General features: G+C 44.4%; 1 protein-coding gene across 1 annotated transcript in view; it reads right to left on the bottom strand.

Moving 5' to 3' along the window:
* The window catches only part of PRKCE (protein kinase C epsilon), a 518,187-nt gene that overhangs the window by 341,904 nt on the left and 156,773 nt on the right, over positions 1-19,510 (bottom strand). The window contains exon 2 of the mRNA XM_075595803.1: positions 18,660-18,723. Coding sequence (XP_075451918.1) covers positions 18,660-18,723 — 64 coding nt within the window. The remainder of the gene's footprint in view (positions 1-18,659; positions 18,724-19,510) is intronic.

Below are 19,510 nucleotides of genomic sequence, written 5' to 3'. Positions count from 1 at the left end.
TGATCCAAAGTGGAGATTTGGGAGTTCCTGGCAGCCTTCCCCAACAAGGGAAACTGATCCCAGAGATAATCTGTAAAATATAAAAGGGAACGGAAAAGAGAGGCGCGCTCTCCTGGTGTAATATTGCTTGAATAATTTATTACACTAATAAAATCAATTGTGGTTCAACTCACAACGGCTGATAGCTCGCAGATTTGAGTATAATACTCAGGCAGTCCCCAGCTCGGCTGAACATACTCCTCACTGTCTCTCCGCGTGCAGTTCGCGTTGTGCGTCTTCCGCTTTGCCAATGACCCGGAAGTGAGATCAATACACACCCAGCGCAGTCCCAGGCTCCGCTGTGGGTGGGATCGTGGCTGTAGCACTCAGATCACTCTCTCCAATCCACAGCCAGTCAAAAGGATGATTAGGTTGAACCACAATTGATTTTATTAGTGTAATAAATTGTTCAAGCATATATATATATATATATATATATATAGCGCCCGACAAACTGGGCCAAAACCCACTCGCCCCCCAAAAAAATGTCACTCTCCCCTGACAAAGCCACATTGGAGAAACGCGTAGGGTGTACTCTAGCAGTGAAAGATTCAGTGAGAGACTGAATTTCCACCACGGAGCCGGAGTCTGCAGTAGAGCCGGGATCCCGCGAGACAACGTGATGACGCGATGACCACGTAATGCGGAAGTGATCGCGGGTGAACGCCGGTGCTGGATTCAGTGTAGTACTGAGTGTGAGAGACCCAGTTCAATACTCTCAACTGTGCATTTCCCACTTACAAAGTGTGAGTGCATTACCTGTAAGGTATTTTATAAGTATTGTTGTTAAACGATTTTGCACTATACAGTATAGCCTTTTTCTCCTTGCCTTGTCCCCTAAACGGGAACCATCTCTGAGATGGAAGCTGTCTATCTAGGTTAATTACAAATGACCAGGGGATCCTGTTGCTGCAGCTACCAGAGAGTGTGGGAGATCTTCTTTTGGATGAGACAAGAACCCCAAGCTGTGTTCCCTGTCCCCTAAGTGGACTAAAGGCATATATTTATCGACCTAACTGTAAGTGCATATCTTACCATTTCTTGGATATCCTTATTTGGATATACTACCCTATGATTGTTTCTCTTTTCTTTTCCCCACATGTCTGCGCCAAGGTCATTCTTCTGACATTTTCTATAACGCCACATGTGGAGCCGTGGACCTAATTGGCAGCAGGTTGTGTAGGGAAATGTAACAGTAAGGATTTACACCTCTCTCTGTGTGTGGTATTTCAATTAGAATTTTTAGTTTGTTTTAAGGTGCACTGTTTGTATCTTGTCTGATATATATATATATATATACACAGTGGTTGACAAATCACCCAAAAATCTACTCGCCGAACCAAAAAATCTACTCGCCACCTAGTACCGCCCTGCTTGGTGTCGGCCATGAGGAGGTCGCCACGGGGTCAAATCCAGTCGTCACGGGCCTGTATTTTAATGGATTTGTCGAACACTGTATATACACACGCACGCACGCACGCACGCACGCACGCACACACACACACACACACACACACACACACACACACACACACACACACACACACACACACACACACACACACACACACACACACACACACATCCATGTATATGTCTCTTACTGCATATATTAAAGTAATTACATACCACAATTACTAAATGTGGTACAGGGTTTTACCTTAAACAGTAACTGGTAGTTTGCCAAATGTCACAACACCTACATCTTTTCTAAAGAAATTCACAGCCACCCAATTTCAAAGCCATTACACTTCATACAGTACGTTGCTATTTGCAAACCACCTTGCTTAAAGCTGCAGTCCAAGCAATATCCAGTACATCAGAAATTTTAGCAGTTCTCTCTCACCTTACTGCCCAAACACAGAGAACCTGAACAGAACCCAGGGGATCCAAACCCGGGGCACCGGAACCTAACCCAGTCCAAGCTCAGAAAAATTCCAAGATTATTGCACCCCTTTTCATCCTCTCTCTCTCCCCTTATCCTCTCACCCTCACCCCCCTCCTCTCTCAGCCCCTTCCTGTCTCACCCCCTCCTTTCTCACCCCCTCCCCATCTCCCACCCCCCTCCATTCATCCTCTCACCCCCCTTCATCCTCACCCCCCTCCCTTCATCCTCTCTCACCCCCCTCCCTTCATCCTCTCTCACCTCCCTCCCTTCATCCTCTCTCACCCCCTCCCTTCATCCTCTCACCCCCTCCCTTCATCCTCTCACCCCCTCTCTTCATTCTCTCTCACCCCCTCCCTTCATCCTCTCACCCCCTCTCTTCATTCTCTCTCACCCCCTCCCTTCATCTTCTCTCACCCCCTCCCTTCATCCTCTCTCATCCCCTCCCTTCATCCTCTCACCCCCTCTCTTCATTCTCTCTCACCACCTCCCTTCATCCTCTGTCACCCCCTATCCCTTCATCCTCTCTCATCCCCCTCCCGTCATTCTCATCTCCACTGGATAGCCACACACACACACACACACACACACACACACACACACACACACACACACACACACACACACACACACACACACACACACACCAGAACAAATACAAATAGGACATAGACAGGACAGAGGAAGAAGCAGGACACAGACAGGACACAAGCAGGACAGAGGCAGAGACATAACACAGACAGGACAGAGGCAGAGACAGGACACACAGGCAGGCAGGACACAGACAGGAAACACCGGACACAGGCGGGACAAAGGCAGAGGCAGGACACACAGGACACATGCATGACAGAGGCAGGACACACAGGACACAGGCAGACAGGACACACAGGACACAGGCAGGACAGAGGCAGAGGCAGGACACAGGCAGGCAGGACACAGGCAGACAGGACCCTGGCAAGCAGGACACACAGGACACAGCCATGACAGAGGCAGAGGCAGGACACAGGACACAGGCATGCAGGATACAAGCAGGACGGACACAGACAGGCAGGACACAGGCAGGACAGAGGCAGAGGCTGGACACAGAAAGGACACACAGGACACAGGAAGGACAAAGGCAGGACACAGACAGGAAACACAGGACACAGGACACAGGCAAGCAGAACACAGGACACAGGCAGACAGGAGACACAGGCAGACAGGGGACACAGGACACAGGCAGACAGAAGACACAGAACACACAGGACGCAGGAAGGCAGGAGACACAGGACACAGGCAGGCAGGACACACAGAGACAGGCAGGACACACAGGACACAGGCAGGCAGGATACACAGGACATAGGCAGGCAGGACACAGACAGGCAGGAGACACGAGCAACAGCCCTGCTCTCTCCCTTCTCGGGGGAAATCCCACGATTCTAGAGACTTAATACCGGACACCAGGCAACCATAGGGACAGAATTAAGCACCGGTTCGGCGAACTTGGGAAATTCGAGGTACAGGTTCGCATGAACCGGTGCGAACCAGCTGAATCCCACCACTGTCCTACGTGTTTTTTTTAAATAAATTAGTTCTCTACTATGAGAAAATAGTTGTAGCAACAACTCTGGATGACATTTTTTACGTATTATAATGTAACAAGCCTTTTTTGTTTCTATAGCAACCATTTACAAAATCACATCCCCTTCCTCTTCTGAAACAGGCTCTGGCACACCCCTTTTTGAGCCCTGCCCTCTCTCTAGCAGTGCACCAATTGTATCTAATGACTGCCTGGTCACATGATCTCCCCCACAGAACTTTGTATCTTGGGTCCTCTCCTGTATTGACAGTCATTTAGTGAACCCCCCGAGTCTAATCTTCACCGATTGATCACAGGAGAACAGATCGATCGGCAGCTTAGCTAATTACTTATCATGTGGATTGTATTGATGCTCATATTAAAGGGGGACATTTAAAAAAAATATATAATAATTTTAAAAGCAGCTTGGACTGTTGCTTTAAACAAAATATTATTACAAAGTGTAAACTCAACAGAAAGAAAAATCAGGTTAAGTTGGGTTTAAAGGTGCAGTTCCACCTAAAACCCATGCAAAATCATACCAGTGATTGGTTAATTTGTTAAATTGAGGGATTTGTACAATAAATTCACTACCTATCTGATTTATTTGACACAGTAAACATACCAGTGTCATTAATGCTGCATGAATGTGTTAAAAACAAATATACAATGTTAAATTGTAATGACTAATCAAGCAAAAAAAAAATAAAAAAACAGCCCAAGAGGGAGATACTAATAACTCTTATTTGTATCATGTGATTAATATATTGTGGCAATTACACCAGAGAGGACAAGAAACCACTAATAGAGCCAGTGTACAATTGGCTAAAAAAAACAAACGAAATACTTATTAATCAAAAATTAAAACTAATATGAGATAATACGTTAAGTAATCATATAGAGTCCGTGATTTAAGATGTGCTTGTTTTAGTATTGATGTCAATAAGTGAAAAATATGATTATTTTTCTTTTCAGCCCAAATGATACATCATTTAAAATGATGACTTGTCCATTCACTTCTTTTTCTACCGTTTCTTTATCTTTCTCAGCTCGTTCTAGTTTAAAATGAGTGAAATCATAGTTACACTGATAAAAGATAGCTTCCCCCTCCCCCCACTAATTTCAATGGGCATTATCGGCTACTCACAATGTAAATGCTTCGGACAATATACTATCTTGACAAAGGTCCACACTAGCACTGAAGCGTTGATCTTTGTACCTTTGCATTACTAACACTTTCTTTTTTTGCCAGGACCACTGTAGAGCCACCTTCTTTCTCCCCAGAACATCCCAGCATAACATACTGTAATAGCCCTGAAACAGCATGTGGAGCAGAAATTCTTTTTTTCATTAGTATTATTTATTCTTCCTGATCTCTAGAAGCTTCCATCTTTAAATGAGTTCATTTTTGCTTGATTTTCTTCAGCATAGGTGTTTAGCTCTCATCATTTGATGTTGGATAATCAAGGTTGCCAACACTCCGGGTTTGACCCGGAGACTACGGATTTCAGACAAGTGTCTCCGGACTACGGGTTTACCTGGAAAATCTCTGGGCAGAGGTAGCAGCAACCGGAAAAGTCTCGGGTTTAGCCTTCAATAGAAGGTGGCAATCCCGTAGATACTGTAAAACAGGGAAACTGCTGCACACCACATAGAAAATAAAAGAATACAACTACCGGTGCTCCTGGTTCAGGATTCTCTGTGATGATCCAGCTTACAATGAAAGGTGTAAAGAACAGGGCTCCACGGAATTTTGAACAACATGTAATGTGAGCTTGAGACAAAAGGTGGCACTGTGTGCTCATTTGCATGTCATTTCCCAGAATCCCTTGCTGCAGTGGAAGTGCTGTCTGCTGGGTGATAATGGTGAAAGTCGGGGTTGCAGACCTGTCTAAGACATGCAAATGAGCATACAGTAATATTTCCATTTGCTATATGCTTTACTGTGGAGGGTTTTTGTCACTTTTTTTTACCCACCATAACCTTAACTGTGTGTGTGTGTATATATATATATATATATATATATATATATATATATATATATATATATATATATAGAGAGAGAGAGAGAGAGAGAGAGAGAGAAGAGAGAGGAGAGAGCGCACGCCCCATAGTGTAAAACTGGGGCGTGCGCTCTCTCCTCTCTCTTCTCTGCAGATTCCCTATGGACGTGGGTAGTCCTTTTGAGAGCAGCCGGAGACCCCTTGCATCAGCATCCATTTATACCATTGGACTATACATTTGAGGACTGGTTTTTATCCTTTTTTTTGCTTTTTTGTTTTTTATCATATATATTTTTGTATTTTCAGTTTCATTATTTAATTGTTTATATATATATATATTCATATTGATTGTATGATATTGTACTTGTTTTACTATATTCATGCTTCTTTTTGTAATTGCTATACAGGCATCTAGTTAGGTAATTTGCCCTTACACAATTTATTTACATAATTAGTATAGTCCACTTTCATTCAGATTTATTTGAGTTCACTGACGCTGTAATATATATTTTTAGACTTACCTACACTTACCCTGAGCAGGTGCTGCTTCTTTCCTTGTTTGTCCTATATATATATATATATATATATATAGATAGGTTCCTTACCGAGTAGATCCAGGATCCCAAGATCACGAGGCAAGAAGCACTCCCTTGAGAAAGGTCCTGTGTCAAGGACCGAAACGTCGGGTTTATGTGCCGGTTTTTCTACTGAATACACGCTGCTTTTTGTACCTTTGAGTGTGCTGTCTCCTTCTTGCCTCGTGATCTTGGGATCCTGGATCTACTCGGTAAGGAACCTATCTATACATTACCTGTATGGGACAAGCACCTTTTTACCACATATGTGTGTGCCATCTGTTTATTTTTATTTTTATATATATATATATATATATATATATATATATATATATAAAACCATAATACTGAGTTAAGTTATGGTGAGTAAAAAAAGTGACAAAAACCCTCCACAGGAAAGCAAATATGCAAATATAACTGTATGCTCATCTGCTGGGTGATAATGGGGAAAGGCGGGGTTGCAGACCTGCCTAAGACATGCAGATGAGCATACAGTTATATTTGTATATATATATATATATATATATATATATATATATATATATATATATATATATATATATATATATATATATATGTGTGTGTGTGTGTATGTGTGTATGTGTGTATGTGTGTATGTATGTGTATATATATATATATATATATATATATATATATATATATAAAATCAAAAAATAAATAGATTATACCGTTCTGTGGCTAACGAAATGCTTTTATTTAGTTTAGTTAGCCACACAACGGTATCATCTATTTATTTTTTGATTATTGAAGCTCGGCTAACACGGTACTGATACCTCTATATATATATATATAAATTAGAACGGACTTAAGAAGATATTCAGGAGGACTTATAAGGAGGATTGCAACAAAGTAATTGTAGTATGTGAAACTGTAAGAAATAATTGAGCGAATGTGGACTGAACAGTAAATAATGGTCAATTTTTGGCACTTACAAAATCTGAAAGACACAGCTGGACTGAAAATGAATAGTTCAATGAAATCCCTCCATTATTCACTAGCTATAAGTAGTAGTCAAATTCAGTGCTAAAAATCATTAACACTCTTTGTGAAATACAATATATTTCTGTGTTTTATCAGTAAAAGCTTGAAGCACTTGAAAGTGATTAATAAAATGTGCACAGCCAACATAATGTTAGAACATCAAAGAGTATCTAATACTGCAAGCTGTCTGGTAACGGCTATTGAAATTCTAATTATTGCAGTTTCAGTTAAAAGCAGATCGTCCCTCCTTTGTAAGCACATCTGCTTTAATGATTCCGTTTTGCAGAAGAAATCCAAACATAACCATATCTTATCATTGAAGGTGCTATTGTAGATTAGAATTCTTATTTTAGTCCAACATGAGTGAGGCCACACAGGACCCATTTATTCATGTTTTGTTGAGGGGTTATTACCAGAATTGGATAATCGTTTTGTAATGCCGGTAATATGTGTCGCCATCAGATTAAAAAACTTGTAGCCCATCATTTAGCTATTGAAAAATATATCAAAAAGAAAATACCAGTGAAAATGTATTACGATTCAATGCAGATGTCCACCTAATCATGTTAGTGAGCCCTATAGGATTGATTAAATAAAAAATAGCTCTTAAAGAGAAGTTTTGCAAAGGCTGTCACTATATATATATATATATATATATATATATATATATATATATATACTAGCTGAGAGACCCGGCGTTGCCCGGGATGTAATTTTGGTGGGGCGTACGACAGGGTTAGGCTACCCCACCCCCCCTTGACAGCTAGGTGGGTGACTGAGTTGACTGAGTGTGTGGGTGACTGGGTGGGTGGGTGACACTTGACTGAGTGGGTGGGTGACTGAGTGGGTGGGTGACTTTGGGTCGGTTTGACTTTGGGTCGGTGGGTGGGTGACTTTGGGTCGGTGGGTGGGTGACTTGGGTCGGTGGGTGGGTGACTTTGGGTCGGTGGGTGGGTGACTTTGGGTCGGTGGGTGTGTGACTTTGGGTCGGTGGGTGGGTGACTTTGGGTCGGTGGGTGGGTGACTTTGGGTCGGTTTGACTTTGGGTCGGTGGGTGGGTGACTTTGGGTCGGTGGGTGACTTTGGGTCGGTGGTTGGGTGGGTGAGTTGGGTCGGTGGGTGACTGACTGGGTGGGTGAGTGGGAGACTGACTGGGTGGGTGAGTGGGAGACTGACTGGGTGGGTGAGTGGGAGACTGACTGGGTGGGTGAGTGGGTGACTGACTGGGTGAGTGGGTGACTGACTGGGTGGGTGAGTGGGTGACTGACTGGGTGGGTGAGTGGGTGACTGACTGGGTGGGTGAGTGGGTGACTGACTGGGTGGGTGAGTGGGTGACTGACTGGGTGGGTGACTGACTGGGTGGGTGAGTGGGTGACTGACTGACTGAATGGGTGGGTGACTGGGTGACTGACTGAATGGGTGACTGAGTGGGTGGGTGACTGAGTGGGTGGGTGACTGACTGGGTGGGTGACTGACTGACTGAGTGGGTGGGTGACTGACTGAGTGGGTGGGTGGGTGGGTGACTGACTGAGTGGGTGGGTGGGTGACTGGGTGGGTGGGTGACTGAGTGGGTGGGTGACTGAGTGAGTGGGTGACTGAGTGGGTGGGTGACTGAGTGGGTGGGTGACTGAGTGGGTGAGTGGGTGACTGACTGACTGAATGGGTGGGTGACTGGGTGACTGACTGAATGGGTGACTGGGTGACTGAATGGGTGGGTGACTGGGTGACTGAGTGAGTGGGTGATTGAGTGGGTGGGTGACTGACTGAGTGGGTGGGTGACTGACTGACTGAGTGGGTGACTGACTGAGTGGGTGGGTGACTGACTGACTGAGTGGGTGGGTGACTGAGTGGGTGGGTGACTGAGTGAGTCGGTGACTGAGTGGGTGGGTGGGTGACTGAGTGGGTGACTGGGTGGGTGGGTGGGTGACTGAGTGGGTGGGTGGGTGACTGAGTGAGTGGGTGGGTGACTAAGTGAGTGGGTGGGTGACTGAGTGAGTGAGTGGGTGACTGAGTGAGTGAGTGGGTGACTGAGTGAGTGGGTGGGTGACTAAGTGAGTTTTTGGGTGACTAAGTGAGTGGGTGGGTGGGTTACTGAGTGGGTGGGTGACTGAGTGAGTGACTGAGTGGGTGACTGAGTGAGTGGGTGGGTGGGTGACTGGGTGGGTGGGTGGGTGAAAGTGACTGGGTGGGTGAGTGTGTGGGTGACTGGGTGACAGTGCGTGGGTGGGAGATGGTGTGTGACTTACCTTGACCCCGTGGCATCTGGCTGGGGCAGGAGGTGAGTTCGGGAAGCTGGGGGGGGGGCAAGAGTGGCAGGAGTCCCGCGTCGCGCTTCCCCTCTCCGGTAGCGGCGCACGTGATGGGGAGTCCCGCGCCGCGCTTCCCCTCTCCGGTAGCGGTGCACGTGATGGGGAGTCCCGCGCCGCGCTTCCCCTCTCCGGTAGCGGCGCACGTGATGGGGAGTCCCGCGCCGCGCTTCCCCTCTCCGGTAGCGGCGCACGTGATGGGGAGTCCCGCGCCGCGCTTCCCCTCTCCGGTAGCGGCGCACGTGATGGGGAGTCCCGCGCCGCTTCCCCTCTTCGGTAGCGGCGCACGTGATGGGGAGTCCCGCGCCGCTTCCCCTCTCCGGTAGCGGCGCACGTGAGGGGGAGAGCAGGAGGCCCGGGCCGCGCTTCCCCTCTCCGGTAGCGGCGCACGTGAGGGGGAGAGCAGGAGGGCCGCGCCGCGATGGGGGAGGAGCCTGGAGTTTGCTGCTGAGCAGCAGGGCCGCGCTTCCTCCACGGCGCACGGTGAGGGTGATGGTGCGGCTGGGGATGTTGCGGAGCGTGGGGATTTGGGTGAGGTGGGGAGGGGGGAGAGAGTGAGGGGCACCGGGAGAGGAGGGGGGTGTGTGGAAGGTGAGCTGCGGTCCAACTGACGGGGGAGAGTGTGTGTCCCTGTGTGTGTGTGTCCCTGTGTGTGTGTGTCCCTGTGTGTGTGTGTCCCTGTGTGTGTGTGTCCCTGTGTGTGTGTCCCTGTGTGTGTGTGTCCCTGTGTGTGTGTCCCTGTGTGTGTGTGTGTCCCTGTGTGTCCTTTGGCCCGTCACTCCGCCTCAGGCCAATGAGAGGTGTGCGGGGGCGGACCAAGGGACCAATGAGATTTCCCCTAGGGACACCGGACATCCAGGCAGGCAGGCAGGCAGGCAGGCAGGCATACAGTGCTTTCACTAATATAGTATAAGATATATATATATATATATATACAAAACAAGATACAACCAGCGCAAATCTCAACAATATGTTAGCGCAGTAAAAATATATAAACCGCACTTATAGCCAAATCAGTCAATTTAAAAGAGGTACAAACTGCAGCCACATAGGTCTGCGGCTCCACAATTGCCGCCTGGAACGTATAGAGAAGATTGACCTAGGCGCAAATATGCAGGGAAAGAGAAAAAGAAAGGAACATCATAGGGCAATATATCTAAAAATCCAGATAATATAATGGTAAGATATGCACTTACACTATTGGAGCAAATAATAGCCTTTAATCCACTTAGGGACTCACGAACTCAGCTCCTGAAGCTTGTCCTTTTTCTGTATCTGGCCTCTGGGTCTTTGACGAAGCCGAGCTGGAGAAACGCGTAGGGCAAGCGTTGTAGGTGCAGTGAGAGACACGCCGAGAGACTGATCCGAACGGAGCCGAGGCGGTGCATTTTCAAAACAGCAGAGACTAAAATCTCGCGAGAGCCGAGCCAGGCCACGTGATGCGGAAGTAACCGCCGGAGTGAGGAGGGCTGGTAACCGGCGTTTTCTAATCACGAGTGTGAGAGACTCGCTAATACTCTCTATATTTAACTCACAGAATGTACAATCTGTGCTACAGATACACCGTGATTGCTGTTGCTGCTTCATGTGAATAACAATCCCAAAGACCCAGAGGCCAGATACAGAAAAAGGACAAGCTTCAGGAGCTGAGTTCGTGAGTCCCTAAGTGGATTAAAGGCTATTATTTGCTCCAATAGTGTAAGAGCATATCTTACCATTATATTATCTGGATTTTTAGATATATTGCCCTATGATGTTCCTTTCTTTTTCTCTTTCCCTGCATATTTGCGCCTAGGTCAATCCTCTCTCTCTCTCTCTCTCTCTCTCTCTCTCTCTCTCTCTCTCTCTCTCTCTCTCTCTCTCTATATATATATATATATATATATATATATATATATACAGGCATACCCCGCATTAACGTACGCAATGGGACCGGAGCATGTATGTAAAGTGAAAATGTACTTAAAGTGAAACATTCCCTTTTTTCCACTTTTCGATGCATGTACTGCACTGCAATCATCATTATATACGTGCATAACTGATGTAAATAACGCATTTGTAACAGGCTCTATAGTCTCCCTGCTTGTGCACAGCTTCGGTGCAGGTAGGGAGTTCAACTTTGCTGTTCAGGACGTGCTGACAGGCGCATGCGTGAGCTGCCGTTTGACTATTGGGCAATATGTACTTACTCGCGAGTGTACTTAAAGTGAGTGTCCTTAAAGCGGGGTATGCCTGTATAGTTGAAAAAAAATTCACAGGCACTCCAGTATAGTATCCTGAATAGGCTGGTGCATATTCCATAAAGATAACAAAAACAGATAACAAAAACATACATTACCAGAAACAAAGGAAAAAAGGGGATCCTCCGGCACGAGATTCCACTTGTGACTCCGGGACACATGCAATAAAAAAGAAGGAACCCCAATCAGGGGTGGTTAAGGCAGTGATTATATAAGGTAGATCTTTAAAGAAATACACTTACATTAATCAGTAGTCCTCCAGTGTGGATGTGGGAGACTTCCTGATGGTACAAACAGCCAACAATATATGGCAATGAGAAGAAGTGCATCCAGACTCCACAAGTCGTCCTGCAGAATCCCTGGCTGTCAGTGTGGGTTCTGTTCCAGCAATCAGGAGGGTTTCCTGTAGAGATGTGTCAGCAACGGGGGGTCTTCTGGCACTCGTGCACAGACCAGGTTTCTCCATATTGCTGTCAGTCGCAGTGCTGCCTGCAAGCCGGATGAAGCTCTAAATCCTCAGTACGGTGGCCTGTGATGCCCAAAGTTCGTCAGATGCGTTTTGCAAAATAGCTTCTTCCGTGACACTGGCAGCACTGCGACTGACGCGCATGCGCATGCGCGGGAAGTGGAAGCGGGAGCTGCGGCAGGGAGAACAGCAATAGGGAGAAACCTGGTCTGTGCACGAGTGCCAGAAGACCCCCCGTTGCTGACACATCTCTGCAGGAAACCCTCCCGATTGCTGGAGCAGAACCCACACCGACAGCCAGGGATTCTGGAGGACGGCTTGTGGAGTCTGGATGCATTTCTTCTCATTGCCATATATTGTTGGCTGTTTGTACCATCAGGAAGTCTCCCACATCCACACTGGAGGACTACTGATTAATGTAAGTGTATTTCTTTAAAGATCTACCTTATATAATCACTGCCTTAACCACCCCTGATTGTGGTTCCTTCTTTTTTATTGCATGTGTCCCGGAGTCACAAGTGGAATCTCGCGCCGGAGGATCCCCTTTTCTCCTTTATCACTGTTACCTATAGAGGTTGGTGAATCACCTCTAAGAAACTCTGGCAGCAGGACTCTATTTTGTGTGGGACTGAATTTTACCATTTACCTTAAAACGGTTGGCGCAACTATTCTTTTTTCCTTTATTACCAGAAACTGGCAAAAAGGAGACAGCACTCAGGCAGGTAAATTCAGTAAGTGTATTAAAACACAAAGCACAGCAGTCCTGTGCTTTGTGTTTTAATACACTTACTGAATTTACCTGCCTGAGTGCTGTCTCCTTTTTGCCAGTTTCTGGTAATGTATGTTTTTTTGTTGTTGTTTTTTTAAATATATATATTATATATATATATATATATATATATATATATAATTATATTTAAAATTCTAAAATATAAACACAAATAAGAGCGCATGCTCTGTAGCGCGATAACTCTTTTTTATGTACTGTAGTAAAACAATATAAAATCTCGGGGATTATTGAACTCGTATAAAATTTTAAATCAAAAGTCACCCATAATGAGCTAAATCTTATTCAGACGACCGGGCCGTTTGTTGAACCCACGGAAGAATTGGATACCGCAAGTGAGTCTCTGGCGCACACCGACTTCGCGTCGTCCATCTGTGGGCTCCACTTGTGATATTGTGTGTTACAGTGACTATCAGATATCAATACAGTCAAAAAGATGTTAGTTTGAAAGGTAGCGCTGATTAGATTTTTCATAGTAGATAATCAGTAGGGAGAAGGAGCGGCTCAGTGAGTAAAGACACGATTGACACTGAGATTGTTGCAGGGGAGCCTGGTTCAATTCCCGGTGTCGGCTCCTTGTGACCTTGGGCAAGTCACTTTATCTCCCTGTGCCTCAGGCATCAAAAACATAGATTGTAAGTTCCACGGGGCAGGGACCTGTGCCTGCAAAATGTCTCTGCAAAGCGCTGCGTATAAGTAGCAGCGCTATACAAGAACATGCTATTATATTATAATTATGACATTTTGTTAACATTACTTGCTCTACTTTTCTGGGGTTTTTTAACCCAGTTTTATACTTCATTGTAAATTAATGAACACCTTTTTGGCAATGTCTTTTATAAAAGACACCCACTGTATTTAGAAAAAACAGATGTTTTACTAGTATTCCGTGATCACATCAATATTTTGAAGTTTGTGTGCCCCATTAGTGCCGCATTACACATGCACTTTAAGTTGAATGACCATGGTACACATTTTTTGTATTTGAGACTCACAGCAACATATTTATTCCCAAGTCATAAAACCCATAAAACTTTCATCAGGTCTCCCTAAACGTTATGACCAGATCACACACAGCTCTAGACAAGCGTAACTACTCCAGGTTCTAAATCAAGTGGGGAAATGTAAAACCTGGATTGAATGTGGATGCCTTCTTAATACAGAGGACGACAGAGATAACTTCTGTAAGATCTGCTTTTAGAAAGTGGCCTGGATGTACCTGAGTGATTTGAAGCCAGGTGGCAACCTTAATCCCATATAACCAAGTATAATGAACATATTTTTTCAAATGATCAAAAACCTGTCAGACAACGGTCATTGATCTTCGCCTACTCGGAAAACATGGTGCTTGCCAGATGTTCCATTAAGTGCCTGGGATTAAGCCAAGTCAGGTTTATGAAGCTACAAAGAGCTAGGTGTGGTTCAAATGGTCTAAGGCATCTTAAATATGATCTATGACAATAACTGGCTGAGTTACAAACTTTTATAATCCAGATCATTACTGTAACCAGCACAATCTGCCCCACAAATCCATCACACCCCGTATTTTTGTTGTATAATTACAAATGGACTGTTGACGGTATGATAAAATTCAGGACAATAAACGTGGCTGATAAACAAATATAAAGTGGCTCATAAAAAAAAAAAGTATTGTGGTTCACAGGTGATAATGACGATTAGTCTTTGGACACAATCATTTTAACGTGACATCAAACATGTATTTAGGAAATGAATTGATGTAGAAGAGGCACCTTACTCTTCCTGATAGAGGACGATATCGATATGTAGCTGAGAGAGAAGTTGAGAGAGAAGAGGAGTGTTTTCGAAGGCAACAGTATCTTGATAAAGAGTCCTGCTGCTGGATCAAAATGTTGATCTGCCTTCAATAAACCTTTATTTTTTATTTAGTAAACCCTTTGAGTACCAGTTACTTTCTACTACATATACAGTACATATAATATACACACAATGGTATCTAAGGAAGTGAAGTGTAGAATTTGTACAACTGTTGTTAATTGATTACATTTAGGTGACGTATGTATTTAGAAAAAGGAAATCAGATACCTTCAATAATTGACATAACTACTATGTTGTTATCCTGGGATAATGTGCGAAAGGTCAAAATTAAATTAAGTGTGAACCCGTCTTACCCTATACTAAAGAAGAGTTTAGCTTCATTCAAATTAATTGGACTAAATGCGTCTCCAGTTGATGACTGGTCCAAATTGAAGGAACTTTGGCTTTAAACCAAGCCAGAAAATTAGAGTCCCAGCAGAAAAGAAAATGTACTTAATTGTCAAAGAATACTTCTAACAGTTTCTAATATATTATAAAAAAAGAAAATACAATTGACAAAGAAATGACATAGGCTTTACAAGCTTTAAAACTATAATGTAATTGTAGATAGTGCAGTTTATATCAGAAGAAATAAATCAAATTAGTGCAAATAAACACAGAAAGAACAAGCCGGTTTGGTGTATATGCTTCCTTGCAAAATAATCAATATGACACGGTAACATAATTTCAGTTACAACAAGAACAATCCATCTAATAATTAAAAAGAAAAGGTACCAGGGAACACATTGTTAGAAATGTGTACGCAACGTCTTAGTAAAATATTGAAAGGTCTACTCTACATCGTGATATAAAGTCATTTTTGGTCTGAAGTTGAATATTTTAAATGCTGTGCCTGTTTTTAGCTTGTTTTAGGCTTTCATATCTTCGACTTTTTAGAAGTATATGTGGATTTTATAACCAACATTGTGTCAGTTTCATTTAGATTTTCTTTCCAATGTAATATACTTAGGTGAATACTTTAAGAAAATAAAAAAAATAAAAAATATTCAACTGATTAATATAGTTACTTGGCTAAAATAATACATTTGTTGCCATTTCCACCGCCCTCCCCCCTTTTCTTCATAAAAGTGATTATATATTATAATTATAAATGTATTTAAACTATGAATGTAAATTCTAGCATTTGTATAGAAAATATCTCATTAAAATGTCAAATTAAGTTAAGGTTCACTTGCCCTTTCCACGTTGGACTGGTCGTGGAGAGAAGCACATGATCTGGGACATATACACCACTGATTTTGCATCTGATTTTTGAAGCTTTGAGGCAGTGAGGCTGCATCTCACAGCTACAGTATAAGTGGGAGACTCTTATTTGTAGAATAGAAGAAGCAAGCTGGAAACGAGCCAGGTTTGAGGCCTGTGGTTTTCTAGGACAGTTAAGAAGAAACCACAGAAAGTCCTAACACGGCTATCTCTAGAGACAGTCGTAATTATTCATCATCGTGGTTTAAAGTGGCTAAAATGGACAGCAGAGCAAATTGCCATGAACATTGGCACTCATCGTCTTCATTGTTATTTGGAAAACTTCCCCAATACAGGTATAAGGAAGTTAACTTCTATTCAAGCGAATGGACATCATCTTTAACTATGCTTCAGCAGCTTCTCATAATATGAAATAGGGGTCGAAAAGTCACAGACAGCATTGGGCAAGAAAGTGACAAATACTGGCAGGAGGGAAGTCTTTGTAATGAAACAAGGTGGATGGAAGCCTCAAATGAATCTTCGTGGTATCACAATATTCTGCAATTATGTGGAGCACTGTGAATTAATTGGGCAGAAAATGCAATGAATAACCCACCCAATGAGCTCACATGCTATTTATTAATGCCCAAGGCACCGTGAGATGGGGTGTTTGGCCCAAGGGTACAAAGAGCACACACTTTGTCCTAATTTGGTTTCACCCAAATCAGAGGTCAGTGCTCCAACCACATGGCCTCTCCTCTTCACAAAAAAACTGTCTTTCATCCCAGAATTGTTTTCAGCTGAGTGATGATGTAATTAAATAAAATAAACTCAGGCAGCTGAAACCAACAATTAAACCACATGTTTAAGTTTGAAGCTACCAGGACATGATGCTTTCAGTGCAGTCGTCCACATGCTCTGGAAAGGCTCTGGCATCGTACAGCTAAAATACTAGGCAGGTTAAGTTAATTTCCAACCAGAAAAAAAAGTAGAAATTAAAGGAACGGATTGAGAACAGCTTACATTTCTACAGGCAAAGACTGTATGTCGCAGACTTTTCCTGCGAGTCTAGAGTCGTTCTAACACTTTATGTTTGTATAACACTGCTAGTGGAAGCTGCAGTGTGCCTTTAGGCCAGGACCCCGGTGGCTACTGCAGTGCCCGCTGTGGCGGACGCGGCAGGGACAAGAGCCGCCCACAATGGGGCCTGGCCCAATGCGAGGGAGGGGGCTGCGCTGCGCCGACAGAAACTCCTGCTCCCAACAAAATTGAGATCGGGAGTCGTGACTGAGCACTAGGCCACACCCCCAGTGGTTCAGCCAATGAGGGCGAACCTGCCATTGATGTCACAGCCGCGCCCCACCCGCTCCCCCCCTGTCTTTCCCCTGCAGCACTCTGCAGACTGGGGAATTCGGCTGCACGCGTCGCCAGCCTCGCTGGCGCGAGTGCAGCGCAGGCAGCGGGGCCGCAGCCTCAGGCCACATTAACCCCTGTCCTAAGAAGCTAAAAATGTCATTTTGAGTGACCAGTTAAAAAGATATTTTGTTGCACACTACCAGCTCTAATTAATCATGTGGCAGTCACCCCCATCATTTGTTGAAAAAGTATATGATTTTTTTCATTTCTCCATTAAAAGCAGTCCCCTCATCCCAACGCAAGTCCATGGAAGATGAAGAGATCACCCATATCTTACGACCACATCTCCCTGACAAGAGGTTGCAGATGTTGGTCAGTTTGATTGGGCGAATAACCCAAGGTCACATACAGCAGGGGCCTCAAATGTTCTTCTACTCCAAGTTTACTCATCTGCATTTCACTCCTTATTAGTGGATCCTTTTAACGCCTTCTTAAAAGTAAGTTTAAAGTCGCCGTAACATTTTTTATGAGATAAATCCCACCCCAAAGGCTTAACTTTAACTTGTTTCCTAGTCTTGTTTCTACCACCTCGTGAGGCCAGCAACCACATATTTGCTTCTTCTAAGGCTGAGGCCATAGAGGGGTCCAACCGCGCTCCTCGCCTGCTCGGTCAGGAGCGATTCCATGGACTGGCAGGCGAGCCAGCGTGCGCGATCGGGAGACGGGGGGAGGCGGGGCAGTTACGTCGCTGGGTCAATAGACCGCGAATTGCCGACGTCAACGTCACGGCATTGACGTCATGACGCTGCTTTGCGCTGATTGGGTGTTTTCAGCCGACAGCGCGCTGAGAAACCGTTTCAGCTGTCGGCTGAAAATCCCTGCGCCTCAGCACGCCTGCAGACGCTCGCGGAAGCCCCCTCTAAAGACATCCTCATTGAGGATGACGGGGCTCAGCGCGGAGTGTCCGTACGGCTCAGCGTGGCTTCCCCCTCTATGGACCCAGCTTAATACAGCACCATAATCTTTCTTGCAAATAAAATATAATAAAGGATGTTTCTATAACCAAGACTTTATTATAAATCTATTCATTAACTAAATAGCCTGTGCCATATACAAACTGATGTAGGGTGAACAGGTGCTGACAACGACTCCCCACTGGCATTTAATCCTATGGTCCATTAACTCCATGGCACTTGGTGTTGAATCCCTCAATACAAAATCCTTCCGTGAGAACAGATGAGCCAAGCTCATGGGGGCCAATTAGTTTCAATCAGCGATTTTCTCTCTGTCATATTGCAGCACATATGTTTGTAAGTGAAAAGTAGAAAAGCAAAGATCCACAGTATACAGGCTTCCAATGGGTAACATCTGTAATAAAAGGACTAAATATTGAAAGATTTTACCTTCTCCCGAGGACCCAGAAAGATCTATGACTACGTATACCCTTCCTTCTGGCTCCAAATCAATCTGCAATTAAAAAGAGAACAGAAAAACAGACATTAAATCTGGTGCATTCAACAACAACAACAAAACAGTAGGCGCTGTCTACAGAAGATTTCAGTTTTCCTGTTTCCAAAAAATATATATTTTTCTATAATATTGCAGTCCCCTGAATCAAGTTGGCTTGAGATGTGTCTCTCTACTTCGAAAGGTTAAAACGTCGTAGCAGTATACAGGCATACCCAGCATTAACATATGCAATGGGACCGGAGCATGGATGTAAAGCGAAAACGTACTTAAAGTGAAGCACTCCCTTTTCCCCCCTTATCGATGCATGTACTGTACTGCAATCGTCATATACTGTACGTGCATAACTGGTGTAAATAACGCATGTGTAACAGTCTCTATAGTCTCCCCGCTTGCGCACAGCTTCAGTACAGGTAGGGAGCCGGTATTGCTGTTCAGGGCGTGCTGACAGGCGCATGCGCGAGCTGCCGTTTGCTTATTAGGCGATATGTCCTTACTCGCGAGTGTACTTAAAGTGAGTGTCCTTAAACTGGGGTATGCCTGTATGCAGTCAGCGTCAGTGCACCATTCACCCACTATCTTGCTGGAGAGTTTTACAATGCTCTGCCACAGGAAAAAGCTCCAGAGAACTAAAGGGACATATTGGAGATCTTTGTGAGTCACAAACGATGTCAGCTCTATCGGTACTTCATCATTTCGACACCGCACTCTTACTATTTCCCCTTTTCCTTTGTCCTCTCGTTCAACAGAGGATCATCTAAATTGGGCCTGAATCAGGGGAGGGGCA

The sequence above is a fragment of the Ascaphus truei genome, chromosome 4 (assembly GCF_040206685.1).
Source record: "Ascaphus truei isolate aAscTru1 chromosome 4, aAscTru1.hap1, whole genome shotgun sequence".
In the NCBI taxonomy this organism is placed as follows: Eukaryota; Metazoa; Chordata; class Amphibia; order Anura; family Ascaphidae; genus Ascaphus; species Ascaphus truei.
This window is presented reverse-complemented; position numbering and strand designations above follow the sequence as displayed.